At 39.4% G+C, this 18,186-nt stretch overlaps 1 protein-coding gene across 2 annotated transcripts in view; it reads left to right on the plus strand.

Annotated features, from left to right (window-relative positions):
- Nucleotides 1-18,186, plus strand: part of FRMPD4 (FERM and PDZ domain containing 4) — a 298,663-nt gene that overhangs the window by 252,630 nt on the left and 27,847 nt on the right. For both annotated transcript variants that reach the window (XM_027785446.2, XM_027785450.2), the window contains exon 5: nucleotides 14,381-14,426. In XM_027785446.2, coding sequence (XP_027641247.2) covers nucleotides 14,381-14,426 — 46 coding nt within the window. The remainder of the gene's footprint in view (nucleotides 1-14,380; nucleotides 14,427-18,186) is intronic.

The following is an 18,186-nucleotide window of genomic DNA, read 5'->3' on the forward strand; positions in this document are numbered from 1 at the left end:
AGCTGGGGAGAGGGTAGAGGGAGGAAAGCGAACAAAATAAATCCTCTCAAAGCTTTCTGATCTCCCTCCTTCACATTTCTTTTTAATGATTAGCTTTGAGAATTGGATTCTATAAGGATACTTCTCTCCCCTGCCTCTTTATGAGGTTTTGTGGCTGTTGATACTTCGTAGATTAAGTAGGGCTCGTGCCCCGAGATTATCTTTTAGCATCACTGAAATGCAAAAAGTCAGGATGGGACAGAAATAGGGAATAAAAAATATCTTGAAAATAAAATTTAAAAAAGGGTTTGCAAGGTTTAAAAGACATTTAATAAATGAATATTTTTTCTATAGAATCACAGAACTCTTCTTTATTTTTTTATTCTTCTCTTGCCATACATGACATGAGGAACTAGTGAAATGTACCTGGCCAGTTTTGTATCTAGTTTGGGTTGCAGGTGGTAAAAATACATTATCAGGGTTCTGTGACCTGTCTAGATCTTGTTCTTCCTGTCTTCCACTTACCACTGACAGGTTTAACCTAAAGGCCAAAATTATGCATAAGGATGGAGTCTATAACTGTTTTCCTTGCTTACATGTATGTGAAAAACTACTGGCCTGTAGACATGAAGAAACTGCCAGCCAATACTCATAATCTAGCACTTTGCATCAGCAGTAAATGTAATTTTAAAATAATGGTTTAATTTGCTTTTTTAAAATCACATTTGCAGTCTAATTAGACTCCAGAGAAGTCTCCAGGTTGCCCAGAAAAATTACTACGTGACTACATAATGAAGAATATTATGTCCATTGGAACATAGGAGATGTTACAGTGATTTCTGTCAAACTCAATTTTGACAAGTCTATTTTTAATCTTGCAGTTTGACATATAGCCTTTAAAGAACATGTATCCTTTGCATGCTAAATCCTCTGTTATGTCCCTTTGAGAAATGAATTTTAATGCACGTCCTTGGAACAAGGAATTTATTCTTGTGCAGATAGATCTTTGTCAGTGTGTACAAGTGAAAAAGATAAGACTTTTGAAGATTTTTTTTTTAATGCTTATCTCATGAGTGCAGCTGAAGTGAGTGATATCTGTAGTGCCTAATGGCTTCATCAATGAGCTTTAAATGAAAGTTCTCAACCTACTAATGATGAAACAGAAGTATAAGCTGTTCAAGAGGAGAATGGGATGTTCACCCAAGAGAAGGAAACTGCAAACCTCTAGGGTTGTTCTTTATAGGAGTTATTTTGTAGAAGGGAAACCTTGATATCACCTGCTTTTCAGACTTGTTGAAGTTGTTTCGGTTGCTTACATGGGAGACACTTCTATATGGCACACTTGAGCTGGCTCAGAGTACAAAAGCCCTGCAGTGCCCACAGCCAGGCAGTGGAGCTGAGGTGCCTAAACCCCCATGCGCAGCCCACGAGCAGCTTTCTGGTCTGTTAGTGCGCGTGAGAGGCTGGGGTTGTTTTTGAACAATGAAACTGCTCCCGTACCTGATTGCAAATGCACCCATATGAGCTCCAGCTATTTAAAGTCGGGCCTTTAGCCCTAACTAGCCACCTTTAGCCATGCTGAAGATGGGAGAAACTATTTGCAGCTGTCCCTCTCATTACAGAAATCATCTAGAAAAGTCCTTTAAGCTGTGGTTACTCATGCCATTAGTGAGCTTGAGGTGACTCTTGCCACCAAAGTCCTGTTAGGATGGCTGCTGGGGTGTTGGCTGTGCTGGCTGGACTGAGCCGCTCAGCTGCGGTCTCTCAACTTGGCCCATTTGCAATTTACAGGCAAATGTCTCCACACTCTCTTCCAGAAACCTGCGGGCAGCGAGCGCGACGCTCGCTGGCAGCGCTGGCCTTGAGCCAGAGATGGCTATTGACAGGCTACTCCAGAGCGGCAGCCAGGGGCAGCAGCAGGTGTGCCCTCACCCCTCTGGTGCAGCGGCTGGTGCTTGCAGAGCACTGTTGCGTAGGACGACTCTGCTTGCTTAAGTGTTTTGTGTCAAATAATTGCTTCACACAGTAGAGCAGCTATGCCAGGAGCAGGGCCTCTGTGCCAGGGCATGGCGCGTTCCCTCCCCAGCACCGGGGCTCTCAGGCGCCTCTGTGCAGGGCTGCACAGCCCCAGTATGGCCTGCTGCCTGCAGCGGGGCGCAGCACCCTCCGGGGAGGCAGGAGCACCCCGTCAAGCCACAGGGGATGTAAATCTGGATGAAAAAATAGAAGTATACCAGATAAATTATTTAGACGATACCTATAAAATTAGTTTAGCAAGTCGCACGAAGTCAGCCCTTTCTTCTTCTTTCCTCTACACCAATATCCATCTTCCCTCCTACCACCTTCTGGCTGTAGCTGCGTGGTGAATTATGTATTCGCCTCCTCCATGAACAGATTCCCTCCTCCCCCTCACCATTTTCCTGAAGAGCAGAGACGTTTTACTGTCCTTTTCAGTCCTGACTTACCCACAGCTTCAAAGGAGCAGGAGAGGACAGTGATAAAACTGGTTAATTTTCACCTTTTTTTTTTGCTGCAGCGCATAGCATAGTGGTGCTGCAGAGGCGGTGGGCTGGGGCTGGTCTGAATGCAGCACGTGTACAAATCATATCCCCGAGTGAACTTTAATCTGGCTGGTACAGATAACGAAGTGCTGGTTTGGCTCTGCAAGTATGGGCATTTTCTAGAGGGTAAAACTGATATTGAAGAGAGCGGCATCGTATTTTTACTGCTGTTATTGCCCATCGTGTCTAGACTAAAGCTCACATTGGTGCATCCGACTGCACTGCAATTATGTCTTCATTTTCTGTGTGGATAGAAGAATGCAACCGTTCAGCATTTTATGCTTGGTTTGTGTTTGCAGGGTAATTTTCTTCTCCCCTTTTCAAATGTTCCTTCCTTCCCTATATTTTGCAACATTTTTGTATTTATCAAGTCAAAATTTCTTCTTAAGTATTTTTTAATCTTAATGATCACATTTACTTGCAACATACATTTGTTTTGTAACTTTTCAGTGAGATTTGTGTTAGTGGTTCTTTGTCACAAGTAAAATGCAAAACAAATTATGTAGCTCTAGTGATACATAAGGGGAGGAAAATAAAGGGTATAATAGCATAAATGCATTATTAAGTTAACCAGCATAAATATTGAGGTGTATTAAATGGAAATTAACAATCTGATTTTGAAAGGTTGGACAGAGCTTTAAATAGAAAAGAATTTTAAAATCGTGTCTTATTAATTTTAGCACAATAAATAAATACATCCTTAAAAAAAAAAAAAAAAAGAGGGGTGAAGCTTTGAATTTTAAACATTCTGGATATATGGCATGTATTCATGGCAGTTCTTTTTAATAACTAATGCAATTTAACAGAAGCAAGTGGTTAGTTGGCTGGCAACAATTCTGAGTCAGTTTTGCTTCATAGAAGTCTTCATCTCAAATATGTTAAATAACATGTGGGGACACAAATATAGCCAAACAGTTTGCATATCAGGCCTGCTGCTGTCTGAATTACTGTGCCATGTGCATGATACCTTAAGAAGAGTAGCCTCTTTGGCTGCCCATCCAAATCATTATAAAATCACATTTGCTGTCACTTATACTGCTTCAGTTGGCATCTGACCAAACAATTTTCTATTCCAGATTCAGTAAGCAAAAATCATTCTGCATTAGTCTCTATAGCTCAGTCTCCATCAATTGTCTAAACTTGCAGCTATAATAATAATTATTATAATAAAGGACCCACTAAACTGAAGCCATGAACTACTGAAACTTTTCTTAATGAAGAATTGAATTAATCTTGTTTTGTTGGAACATTTCTTAAAACAATTTCTGTCAATCTTTAATTATCTAAAACATAATGATAGCAGTGTGTTCCATAACAAAGACTAGAGATGCTTGTAGATTGGATCAGATAGTCTGGTTCCAAAAAAGCAGATAAAACTTAAAAGCAAACATAATAGTGTTCAGACAACTGAAAGAATAATGCCATTTACTCTTTGAGTGAATGTGTTTTTCTTAAGGAACAATAATAAAGTAAATAATATTGAACTGACAACAGTATATAATATAGTGATTGAAAAGACAATATTCTTCAGAATTCAAGAGCTTTATCTTATTTCTGAATGTATCTTCCTGTTCTTAATTTCTTTTTCTTTATTGGCTGGATTACTTAGGGCTAAGATAATGCCTGTGAAGGACTTCCGACACAAAATAGCCCTATGTGAATGTTATGCATTATTAATAAAAAGTCAGATGACTCTTTAAAACAAGATGGTCCTAAAGCATTTAACATCTGATCATCAAATGTATTTGATGGTCTGCTTTTTGAAAAGCATTAAGGAAAAAAAAAAAAGTGGAATAGCTGCAGGAATGATGTATGTGAACACCTGACCTTTCATTACTATGTCATACACAATGCCCTAACCTGAAAGTGAAAATGCCAGTGCCATACAGATTATGAACAGCAACTGTAATTATTTGTAATGTTTCAGTACATATGAAAATGAAGCTCTGATCAAAAAAGATTAAGGTTAATTTGTCACATAATAAAAACATTTTTAAGATTTTTTCTTTTTAGCTATCTTTCCTCCTCTTTAATATGTAACTCCCATAGATTTCTTTTGCAGTCTTAGTGATGCAGCCATTGATTCTGCACGGTTTCTGACATCTTCAACTATCTTTCATTTCACTTTGTTATTTCCATTTGAAATGTGATTTTGGAGTACATGATTTCCTTGTTTCTCAGCAACAAGCAACAAGTTTATACCATTGTTTATTTTAATTCATTTTTGTAATTATTTATTCAAAGTGTTTGACATTAGATAATGCATTTTATTGAATTACTCTTTTTTTTGATCTCTTAACTGCCATACTATCTAGATTAACCAAATTTCACTGTGCAAAATGCTGCATCAGCATATATGGTAAATTTACTCTCTGTCCAAAGTATGTCTACCTTTGATGAAAATTAGAGTAGCGGGAGAGTGCTGGGAGAGTAGATGCACTAATGGAGCAATGTTTGCATTCTTCAATATCAGCATATCAAGTGCCTAACTTTTGTCAGGACTTGGCGGGCAAAGATGAGCTCCACTAGAGGCAGGATTTCATTGTGGAAGGCAGCAGTGTTTTGCCTGCTGCCAGAAGATGTTGTGACCATCACAGCAAGCAAACTTCCTTTCACATCCTTTCATGTCTTTGTGGCCACAAGCAGTCACTTGTCAGTCGAGCTCTGGTTTCATGGTTTGTGGTAGCAGAGCTGCACCTTGCTTGTTCAATCACCAGTGCAGTTTTAACCTTGGCACAGAGTTACATTTCTGTGAAATTAGCCATTAGATGTGCCATGAAGTTTTTGTTGACTTCTATGCTAACTTTATGGCATTTGCTGAAGGAAAGACAATACCTGATCCTGTATGAAATTTCTTTTGTTGAAGTTTCTGAGCATGCTGGAACTGGTAGACCCTGTTCACACACTGCTCCAAAGCTGTGCAGTGCACGGCCACAGATTTTTCAATCCAGAGCTGGAAGCCTGATTTAGTGTGTTCTCAAACCATCACCACAGCTGTTGGTCTTTTGCTACTGATTTTTTTCCTTGATACTGTGTGGCTATTCAAAGAATTATTATTCCTCTTTTATTCTTTTTCCCCATTGTCAAGATGTCCTCATCTAAAGCATCCTTCTCTGCCACTTAAAATGAAAAAAAGTAGCCCAGCATCGATGAAATCGAAACTTTCACCTCCCATGGGGCATGAGAAGTCTGGTGCAGCCAGACTAGAGAAAAGAATTATTAAGTTAAGGGATGACTGTTCTGTTCTAAGATAGTGTCATCAAAAAAAAAAAGACATTAAAAATAAACCATTAGAAGAGGGAATTTCTTTTGTAAGTGAAAATTTATGTTGTGTCTCTTTGGAAGAAAAAAAAAAAAAAAGACCAACAAGGCTTCATTATGTGACTATTAGAGTTGCATTTGCCCTCTGAGACATCCTTTTCAATTGCTAGATTGTATTGTTAATCTCTCTTTTTCACTGAGATGAGTGAGTGGAATAACACCAATTTTCAAGGTTTGGAAAGTTACCTCATCATTTCCTTCATTCTTTTAAGCTTCATTATTTTGTCTGTTTCCACTACCGAAGTAAAAATTCAAGTAGTTTTGCAACTGCATCAAGATGTCTAAACAACTGCTGGAAATTCAGTGAAGCACAAGAAAGCCTCTTTTAATCTAATACAGATAATACAGAGTAACGTGTAAGACCTGTACAGAAAAGCAGTCAAGGTTTTGTAGTCTTTTTTTTCCCCTCTCCCAGGTAAATGAATTCTGAATCTGGTTTGAAGATCCAGATATATTTACAAAAATTTAGAAAATTACAAAAATGTTGTAATTACATTTAACATTTTTGCAGTTAGGTTTTGCTGTGACCATGTATGCAACTCCAAGAAAGTCACGATGACTCCATTTCTGGAGGCTGACATTAAAAAATTACAGGGTCATTGGAATAGATTTCGTAATCATTGCTAGATCTCTGGTGGCTGCACCAGAGAATTACTTCATGCTACAGTTTCGAAGCATAATCTTTCATGTCAGCATTGGGTTGGATTTTGTGGAACGGTTAATATTTACCATGTTGTGCATTTTGTTCTGCAATCTCGGTGTTTCACTGCAGTCTGAGTTCCTGAAAGTCCTCAGTCAGTATGTTAGTATAAAAGATAAGGGATCCCAAGTTAATTGAATGGGTTTAACACACCCAACTAGTGTGTGCAGTGGGCAGCCATTGCATACCTGCTGGCTTCTGCACAGGGCGAGCTGCAGAACAGGAAAACAGAATTGCACTTAGCTCACTTAGAAACCCTGTCTGAGAGGGCTCACTCAAAATGATCACAGAAATGCCATTTAAAAGTCATTGCAGTCTGATGGAAACAATATTGTCTGACAAGGAGGAGAAGTTTTCAGGAGAGTGGAACTTCCCTTTCCATGGTGAGACCACCCAGCTTGCTAAATATTTTACTTTGATAGGAGTGTATACTAGCTTCATAGCACTGTTCCTAAAGCTGTCTCATCAATAGACGTCTTGGGGCTGGCTTATATTGCGCTTTGTTTATTACACTTTGAGAGTTAACTTTTCCTCAGAGCTTCCGAGGCTTTGGTGGTTCATGATAGGAAAACCAGCACTAAAACGTTGGCCTGCATGAGTGGCCTGAGAGACCAATATCATCCCACTTTATCTGCCTTTGATCCTCTAAAACTAATGTGCAGAAAGTCTAATTGGAAGAGGACAGCTGAACAATTAATTAATGGGGGAGTAAGCACTACATTTTTCTCCTTGGCAGTATGGCATCTTCATGCAGCATGAAGTAATTTATGCTGTGACCATGTGGCAGTAGCATGCTAACGATCAGACTTGGTGAAAGTCTCAATCCATCAGATATACATGCATGCCCATTTGGTTCTCAGTTTTTATACTCGCCAAAATGAGCAAATACTGATTCTGTTGGAGTAGACAACTCCAGAGTTAGTAACTCCCAATAAGTCCTCTACTCTGTCTTGAGGTTTAACCCCAAGTTCTCTCAGGGTCTGAGGAAGACCATCATTCATCTGTGAAAGCAGAATGGTTGCCTAGGGAAGGTGGCCCAGTCAATGTAGAGGTTTCTGCATATTGCTGATATTAAGAGTTGCCCTCCAGAATTAACTGAAGACTGATGTAGTAAGAAGGAGATGGTAAGGCACTGTCTGGTAGAGGACTGCAGGTAACATTGCTCCGCAGTTAGATAGCAGTGTAACACTGCTCTTGATATTCAAGAAGCCTTACCAAGGCACTGTTGTACAGCATGCACAGGTATTTACTGTTTGACTAACATTTTGGTAACTCTGTTACAAAGATTATAGCCTCAAAGTTAGAATATAAGCAACTGGACAACTTTGGGTATTTGTGGAGAGGAGGATTATTTTGGCTGGAGGTAAATACAGGTCTTCATAAAGCACTGAAATTCAAGAACAAATTCTTTATAGGGCTCACCTTGCCACAGTGTTAATAAAGGAGAAAAAGGAGTGAATTTGGTACATGTGAAAGCTTGACAGATGGACAGGCTTAAAGAACAGGAGGCTTTTTTATTCTCAAAGCCTTTACTGCAGAGGCATCTGAAATGGCATCTTCTGTATGAAAGCCCGCCAGTGTGCCACAGCCCTGATCTGAAGGGACCACTTCTATCGGAGGAAGCAAGTGTAATTTAGCCTGCAGACATGCTCGCTTCTTGGCCTCTTATGGAGACTGCCAACAAGGGTTCCAATTAGTGCCAGCTGCAGACTGTGACAATTTTAAAGATCGACTTTCACACCATGCCAGACCTTTAAAAGAAAGACGAACATTTATATAAAATGTAATTTGCTTTGACAGTAATTTTCTGTATGCTATTATTGAAGTTATTTATGTTCAAATCACAGTATCTTTTCTCTCAGCTGTGTTTCTGCTGCTGTTTGATCCTGCAGTGCAGTAACAATCCCATTTTATCTTTTATGCTTTATGTGGCAGTGGTCATTTCAAGCATCCATTACTTACATGGTTTTTAGGACTCAGACAGTTGACCAGAAATCCTGTAAAGTTCCCAGAGTCTTGTGCAGATTGCTTCTGCTGCTGCAAGTCTTCATATATGTAATGGCAGGCTTGAATTTTAAGGACCTTGTGAGGCAGCAGGGCTATTCAAATTAAACTGTAGGGTTCAGGAGTTCACAAGCTCACGTTGCTTGGGTGTCAAGAGTATTTCACTGCATTGACAGTAAGGCTAAGGGCAGGTAATACCATTAACAGCAGTAAACGAAGCAGCCACCAGCTTTCCAAATGTGTGATCTCTCTGCCTTCTGAATACCAGGGATTCCAACCCAACCTTCCTATCTCCAACAATAAGACCTGAAGACCTTTGTGCTCTGTGCTCTGTCATGCCCAGAAAAAACCAGCATCTAACTCAATGGTCCCATTCATCTCTTAAGTTGTTCCTCATGTGTCCTCCCCCAAAACAAGACCTTGGCCTCATGTACCATCTTCTATATCTATATACTGTGTAATGTTACCCCTCCTGCCCAAATTCAGACCCCACACCTCACCTTTGTGGTAGCCTACCTTATTTCATGAACCTCTTGCTACATTTCTTGCCTGCTGCACTCCTGCAACTGTCTTCTGAGGTGAAGTTGGGGATGTAATGCCATGTGTGGCATACCCTGCCTTGCCTGCATAGCGTGATGGCAGAAACACCCATTTCTAGCTGTGTACGGGATCTTCAGAAAGACTTCCTAGAGGCCAGTGCAGCCAGTTGGACAGGCAGAGACTGAAATCCCATTGGCCACCCTTCAAGCAGTTCTTGTGCCATGTATTGGCAACCTCTTGAGAAAGTATAATTTCCTGTGTTCCCCTAAAAATTATCTGGAATATATCTCCCTCCTAGGCTTAGAGAGGTCAGATTCTTCACCTGCTGCTAGAACAACATTTGTCTATGGGCAGATGTAATCAAGAGGCCAGAAGCGATCTGCCCGCAGTAGCATGGGTTCCAGCCTGGTTTAATCAATTGTACTTCTCAGTTAGAAGGTACTGAGTCATGGAAACATGTTCTGTAGTTTGTGTACTACCATGTTGCCTTTGGATAGGGAAGGGGAAGAGCCACATAGACCACAGCTCTCACTGAAGGAGTTGTCCAGTGCAGAAGAGCTGGATTGTGTGGGCTTTTAGCTTATTTGTTCCTGTTTGCACAGCACTACCTCTCCTGTGACTAAAATAGTCTTAGGGAAAGGCATAATCTTCTTAAAGCCTCTCTTCCCCTGTCCCTCTGCCTTGTTTCATGGGTGTCAGTGAAAACTGAGATTGTCCACTAGCTTATCAAGGTTCCCCTAGTCCACTCAGGCAGGTTGGCATCATTGCAGGACCTGGAGGTACACTACGGGGGGCTGCATGATAACAGTGGAGGATGAGGCAACACAGGGTTAAGATGGGTCTATCTGTCCCACCTAGATCCCCTCCAGAAGATGTCTCCGGCCCTGGAAGTAAATCTAGGTGGATCTCTGGAGCAAACTGTTCTTTCCCACAGGAACCATTGCTCATGATAAAAGTCTGGACAAGTGAAATTTGGAGTGAAGATAACTATTGTAAAATACGATTTATGTAAAAACATACATACAAGTGAAATCAAAATTATCCTTTTGAAATAATTTGAAATGTGGTATAATAGAGGGACTTTGCAAACTCTGTGTTCGTTATTATTGCCTTAAACTTCATAACAGTGACAGACATTCAAATACTGAATGATTTTTCTCTAACCGAGATGCTAGAATTTGAAGATGAGTTCCACTTCCCTTAGCTTTGAACAGGGCATTTGAGGTAACCTGTTAGATTTTGTAGCTAGTTTTTGACCCACTGATTTCCATTTCCTTACTTCAAAAATGTAGTGTGAAGCATACTGCACATCATGGTATCACACTCCCTAATTGTGAAATTCAGACCTTTCTTATCAATAGTGAGACCCAAAGTGAAACAGGATCCTGATTATAGCAGACAACATAGCATTCCAAAACAAGAAAGTTTCAGAATTTGATGTTCAGTGTGAGTGAAACAGAGGTAAGTTATGGTTAAGAGAGTTTTTTCTTAATTGCATTCCCTGTAAATTATATTATTTATTATATGTCAATTCCTAATTAATTTATCTTATGGAAGATAATTAGTTTATGGGAGAGAAACCTAGTACTCCTCTAGTATGTAAATTTGTTAAAAGCTTTTAAATTAATGTAAACAATGTTTTACATTCTCAGTTCTTAAGAGAGAGTACAGGTTATTTATATACTTTCTCTTTGTTCATATGCTATATTTACTGTAGAACGCATACAAAGAACAGAGCCACACGTTCCATATGGTTCAGATACTGTGAGCCTCCCCACGTTCCTAGTCTGCCCTCCCATCCCTTCCTCTCTTCCACCTAGAAAGAAGCAGAAAAGAGTGATTCCCAGCTGCAAGTTCACCGATAAAGTCAATGGCTGGCACTGTAGCCTCACGTAGCCCAAGGTGCATGATACTATATTCTCTTCTGGTTACAGCCTAAGTAGCTGCAGTAGGGAGAACTGACAAATATAATCACCATGCGGGGCATGAGGAAGGACAAAGAGATGAATCAGTGAAATTCCCATTGGCGTTTTCAGGTTTTAGCCTTGTTATCACCGTTTGAGTCTAATGTCATGAAATGAAAGAAGCTTGATAATTTGTATTGTGGTGTTGGTGAGATGGCAGAGCACCCAAAAAGTCCATAGCTGTTGTCCAAGCTTGGAGTTGCAGATGTTTGGTCTTGAATGACTCTAAAAGAGTACGTTCATCTAAAAGAGAAATATTTAGGTTGTGGTTAAGTGAATATGAAAGGTAGTAAAATAACTGTAATATAGACTTTTTTTTTTTTTTTAGTCATATTCTTGAAGGAGAAAAGACATTATTTCAAGGGGAAAGTAAGATTGCAATTGTCTTTTTAGTTGTTGCCACTATCTTCTGGAAGTTGTTTAACAGAAATAGCTCACATTTAAGTGTGGTGACACACCTAGTTCATGTAATCTAATCTAAACTGTCCATATGTTCTAGTGTCACACATAGATATACGTATGTACACATATATTTGAGATATAAAACCTACAGATTACAGTACGTGGTCAATAATTCTATTGTTTTTCCATTACTGTGATAGATACAATACATGGTACCATTGACAGTCTCCAGTGCTGTGCAAGGGTTATCATTTAAATATATAGGTTTTGCTAACGGTATTGGAAGTAGAAAGTGGTGTGCTGTGGTATGGAGTTTTGTCATCATGAGTTGAGAAGGTTTTAAAATGAGTGGTGGAGTTGTGACCAAGTACTGCAGATCAAAAAGCTGATAATTAAATATTTATTTCTCTTTTAACTGTGCTGTGTTTTGTACGTAGCATGTGTTTTATAGAAAATGTTTTCTCGAATAATGAGGGGACTGTATGTGGTGCTTAACACCTGCTTTGTGTATGTGTGACATGCTCAGGTCCCAATACTCCTTGGCCTTATTGTAGCCTCGAATGTTGAATGAATGGTCCAGAGTCTAGCATCATTCCAATGGAAGTGATTATCCCGTAAGAAAGTCTTGTCCTCAAAATAAATCTTTTGACCTTTTGGTTTAAAAAAGCTCTTGTTAGTCTGGAATGAATCTTACCTGCACTGGCACCTGGCCAGGTTTAATCCAAGAATAATGAGCTGAAAAACATTCTCAGGAGAAGCTGATTTTCTTTTTTAAGGGCAACTCTCTAAGGTAGCTGTACCGCAGGAGGCAGTGGTAGTGGTACTCTCACGTCGCATGAGAAACATACATTAGTGGGTTGGAAGTAATTGAAGAGGACAGTTGGGCATGGAGTAGTTATCCCAGGGCCACAGTTTATCTCATAGCTAACAGCTGTGGGCTTTTCTGTCTACTCATATGCTTAGATTAATATAGCACTGACAAATCAGATAGAAGTGCATAGCATATATATGACTGTGAGATTCTTGAAATAAATTACATTTCTTATCATGCATTTTCAGATTCCCAAAAATGTGGTAGTTAGAATAGAAAAAAGTACAGGGAATCCTGTTGTTGAGCAAGACAGAATGGAGGTTGATATTTTTTAAAACTATTACGCTGTAACTATACTCCTCAAGAAAAAAAATGGAGAATAATAAAGAATAACTGTGGAGATTTCCAAAACTATAGCTTACAGACCTTAGAAATGAATGTAAATTTTTAGAAATATGAACACTGTAAATAAAGCCTGTTTCATGATTGAATAAATAATTTTAACTTTGGAACATGTTTTATTGAAATGAAAGATAATTGTGGGAAATTCATTAGTTACGATTATATCTAAAGAGGATGAAATGATGCTGGTTTGTGGCAGAATATTTAATTTTCACTACGTGTAGCTCCTTATTAATTTTTTTAAACTTTCTAACTTAATTTTGTTTCTGTTCTCATCACAAACAGCCAAAGCCTTCAATCGCTCCTTTTGAAGTCTACCTATACTCTTTTAGTGCAATGATACAAATATCTAATAAGAGGATTAAAAACTGAATCTTAGCAAATTTTTCTTTAGTTAGGGGATATTTGGTCACATGTTGCCCCTTGCATGACTGATGGCTTTGACAGAAGTAGAATTTGCTATCCCAGTTGGCCTTCAGTGATATGTTGGCTTCAACGAGTATAGCCTGACTTGCCAGCCCTATTTTCTGACTGGGCCTTCAGTCTCTCCTCTGTTTTCTTTGCTTTTTTGCCTTTTTAAGTTGTGTGTCAGTGGTGTGAATGTGGATATAAGATGACACTATATAAGACCAATACAGTGTGATTTATTTTATTTAGTTCTGCTGAACAGGCCAGGCATGCCAGATCAGTTGCACTTCAGTTACCCAGGCAGTAAGTCACATAAATAAACAATTAATTGTGTTTGAAAGTAGCAAAACCAACAGAAAATCAACTCCATTGCAACAAAATGGCAATTGACCTTTTCTTAGCTAATACTGTCCTCAGCAGCCATTTGACCCACCATGTAATACAAGATATATTGACTCCAATTGGCTTTTCTTTTGTCTTCTTCCACTTTACTCTTACTTTGTCCCAGTTATCCACCACCCCCAACTGCCCACCAATAGTCAAAAAATACATTTGTCATTTGTCTAGACCACTTGATCATGGCAAGATTCCTATTAATTTCTTCTCTCTATCCTGTAAATCAAACCAGTTGGGTTTTTTTTAAGAGTGGCTTATATGTTTTCCATTTGCTAGTTCCATCCTAAAGAAGACTGGTTTAATATTAAAGAAAAAACTTTCTTTAGTAATCTTGTAAAAACATAAAAATTCTAACGGAGTGTGTTTACCAAATATTAATCTTTTTCCACCCATTTAAAAGGGTAAGCTAGACAAGAAATGGGGGCTAAATTTTGTCCTCATTTTTGTTTTGAAAATACTGCTGTCTTCGGATAAATTTGGCATTAATTGTAAAAGAGATAGATGGTATAAAAAGTGGCTTGCATTTGTAAAGCAGATGAAAGAAATTAGTAGTCTATAGATGTTGAACTGATAGAATTAATCAAATGTTATTCCATTCTTGCTGCAGAAACCCATTATTACAGCATGCAGGTTTCTGGTGAATCAAATATTTCATAATATAAACTGTAAAGTAAAGACAATTCAATTTGTTAGATTGGAAAAAGCTTAATTTTTAATATCCATTGTTATTTTGGCATATTATTAATCTCTGTAGTTCTCTGCTATGTCATTGTAATAAACATTTTACCATATTACTGCATTTTTCTCCATTAAAACAAAAAGCTGGTTATCTGTAGTGAATAAAAGTATGAACCTCTACTTGATTTTACTTCTTTTTTTTTTTTTTTTGTAGAAGCTGCAAAGAATCAATCCTCCTTACTGTTGTTCAACCTTACCCTGTAAGTATTTTCAGTGTTTTCTGAATTAGTTTCCTAGCAACATAGCTGCTTTTTTTTCTGTATATATTCTATGTCTCTACCTTATCTGTGCAATAAAAAGAAATAAGGGAGATAAGGGCTGTATCTCTTAAAGGTGATGTTTAAGACTGCATTACTGCATCCTGCACTCAAAGACTGCATTAGCAAGTTAAATAATACTCTGCCAGGAAGATGGGTAGAGCAGGATGCTGTGTTCTGCTTCAATTTTTGATCTGTTGCAGCTCCTGGGTTTTTTCTTGATTCTGCCTCAGTCCCACAGAGTTACACTGTTGTATCAAACCAGCTGTGCCTTGTGCAAGGAGGGCTCTGTCTGCATCTCTGGCTCGGGGCATGTGGAGGTGAGGGGAGAGGAGGCAGACAGGCAATTGCATGAGGCTGGCTTGAAGGGACCAGGAGAAAGCACAGCCCACCTCAGAGCTGGTTGATGCCACGTGCCTTTGCAATTCGCTCAGTGGCTTGTGAGAGTGGGTTCATGACCTGTCAGCTCAAACCCATCTCCCATCAAAAAGGAGAGAAGCCAAGCCAGGGCAGGAAGCACATCTCTCTCTTCCCATACATCCATCCACAGCCGTACATACCGTGCAGGCTGCTGAGGGGCCTCAGCCACGCATCAGCAGTGATTTCAGGTTCAACAGGTTCATTCAGCTCCCTGTTGGCTAGCCTGACACACACCAGTTTTGACTAACAAGGGACAATTGCATTCTTTTCACCCAAGAATAAGAGATGAGATGGATTTGACACAAAGATGTGAAAACAAGTTTATCTGAGGAGGCTGCCAAAATATGCATCTTGCAAATGCAACTTGGCCAGTGCTGTGTGGCTTTGTACTACTTGTTAGCCTTTCTGGCTAGTTTAGAGGTGGCTGTGTAGTTGGGCTGGTCCTGTACCCTTCCTAGAAGCCAGACTGCATAGCAAAAAAATTATGGGGGAAAAGCATGCATTCTTCAGCAAAAGCAGGCAGGGGCTGCCATGCTGCAATATGACCGCTGGCAGGAAAATGATCTGGGATCTGGTTGACATCAGGCACCTGCAATGAAAACGTAGTGATGATCTGACTAAACAGAGAAACCTAACTGCTTTTTAAAGCTTGCTGGATTACAGCCAGTGGTTTACATCACAGGGAATATATATAATATGGGGGAAAAGAAATCCTCACCCACTTGCCTTTTTTATGCAGGTTGCCTTATTTCATCTGTTGACAGGCTTCATTCTTTTCTTTAAATGTCAGGTGAAGAAAGGGCATGTGCTTTAGTGCAGGTACCCATAGCACTTAAAAGTAGACAGTAAGGTGCAGTACTACATGTCTGTGAGGTGTTGTGGCCCATTACTGCTGTGTTGCTGGTAAGAGAGCAAGCCTGTATGTACTGAGCATGAATGAACTGTGCACTCCGTGTTCACTGGGAGACCATACAGCACAGGTACAGTCCTCCTCCAGCCTTTGACCTGGAGAAGAAGGAAGATAACGACCTGGTACCTTCCCAGCTTTTTGGGTCCAAGCCCTGTCTGAGGCCTGACAAGGCAGAATCTGCTCCTCTCATTATGTAGCAAAAAATTAGAAAAAGCTAATCAACAACTGAACTATCTCTAGATATCACTGAGCTAGGAATGGCACTGAAACACTTTGCTGTCCTGTCAGCCATTTGGGTTGATGTGCCCATCTTACACACGTATTTGTGTTGACACACTCTGGTGTGTCTGTCAGAGTCCCCCAGCTCCACCTCAGCAGACAAAGCACACGTGGTTTTGGGGATCATGGACGTTGTATCTCATGTACGCCTGAAGATTGTTTCCCCAAGAATGTCCACAGAGCAGTCAGAAGATACAATTAATGTATGCATATTGTTGCTAGCTTTGATTGATCCATTTGTATCCCAAAGTCGAGGTGCTTCAGTGGCATGAGCCTACTTGGAATAACTTCAACTGCAGGACTGTTGCACCCTGCAAATCTCCTCTGATTTGTGCACTCTTATTGTACCTCCCTCCCTGTCCAGAGCAGTGTCTTGTTGATTTATAGCATCCTTTCCTTACCACTTTCAAGCCCAAGTTTTCCTGCAGTGGAATAGGGAGAAGTCAGGATGCTGCCAGTGTGTGCAGCCAACTTTAAGCCCTGAAGTAGTGCAGGGTCCCTCAGTTTGTGCAAACCCTGGGCTGTGAAGTCTCCTGGGGACTCCTGAGTCACTTTGAACACCTGGTCTGTGCTGGCCCTCATACTGCTGTAACGTTACTGTCAGTAGTGCCTGAGCCTGCTGGGAGACATCCCTCTCAGCTCTGCTATCCTGGCTGTGGCTGCACTCCAACTGTGTACCTGTCCTCCATGCAGGAGGTCCTCTGGCAAATACATTTTGTCTTACAGTTTAGAAACAATATCTATATCTTTGAAAATGATGGTGCATGTGTTTTCCCCTTTTCTTTAATTTTAACTCATCCATTTTTTCCTTTTACTGTTTCTCCAATAAAACTGGAAAGATGAAGTAGAAACCAGACAAAGGAGAAGTAAGAGTTTTTAAATAAAGACTGAATTTCTTTCCCATTCTTGGCAGAAATACTTCTTTGCAAACAGTTCATTGATCTCTCTTCTTGATGGAAAACCTTTTTTTTTCTCCTATAATTGCATGAAAAATATCTTCAGGGATGGATTACAAGAGTGCTGTTTCTTTATTGTTTTTATTTGTGCTATTGAGAGTGTTTTGTTTTCATGCTTTCAAGTAACCGTCCTTTATGACTGCAGGTGAAAGTAGATGTCATCTAGATTTACAGAATTCTGTAGGTCACTGAGTACTTTTTGAAAGCTTTTGCTTAAGTGCATTCCGTTTTGTTTAATGCTTAAACTCATTAAAATTTAATTTTAATCATGACCAAAACAAAGCATTAGGCTATCTTTTTCTTTCCATCAATCTACAAAACTTTGCTAGGTTCATATCACCACTGCTCATAAGGAGGTCACTGAACAGCTAAAGCAGGTGAAGCAGTTAAAGTTTTTATTTCTGAAAGTATGGCATTTGATTATCATTTCTGACTATTTTATTCTGTAAAGCATCTATCATTCTTATTGCTGCTTTACTATGTTTTAAGCATTACTCAAATCAAATAACTCGCCTGTTTTGATATCTGTTCAGTTTTTATGTTAGAGATCATTTGATAAGTTGCTTTCAGGATTATTCTCTTAAACTCCTTGGAGTAGTTCAGGCCCAACTGAGATCTATGGCAATTTTGCATTGCATAAGTTCTGCGATGGGAAAAGGATAAAATCTTTTTCTGTTTTGAAAGAGATGCTTCTTGTTATAACGCAGTTACATACCTGAGACACAATATTTGCAGAAAACCTATGATAACACACATTTATGGATTGTAATGATTGTGGCAACAATCTTATTGAGTCTTACAGTATTTTTCATACTGCTTTGCCTTCTGGAGTTGTGTAACAGCAACAAATACCATATCTGGACTTGTGGTTGTAAAGAAAGGTATAAAAAAGAAACAGGTTTGTCACAAAGATTTAAAAATCTGAAGTGAAAAAGACTATAGGTGAAGAAGGTGTAGGTTTAGAAATCATTTGGAAATCAGACGTGTACATTTTGAACAAGTTGGTTTTTGACTGCTTGAGGTTGTGAAGTTGGTGTAGAAATGATGGCTTTTTTTCTTTGAATGTGTACATTTAATCCCACACAGGGGAGGATCACGGTGTGGTTAAATGACAATCTTGCCATCACTGTGTTGCCTC

This window comes from Falco peregrinus, chromosome 4 (genome assembly GCF_023634155.1).
Source record: "Falco peregrinus isolate bFalPer1 chromosome 4, bFalPer1.pri, whole genome shotgun sequence".
Taxonomy (NCBI): domain Eukaryota; kingdom Metazoa; phylum Chordata; class Aves; order Falconiformes; family Falconidae; genus Falco; species Falco peregrinus.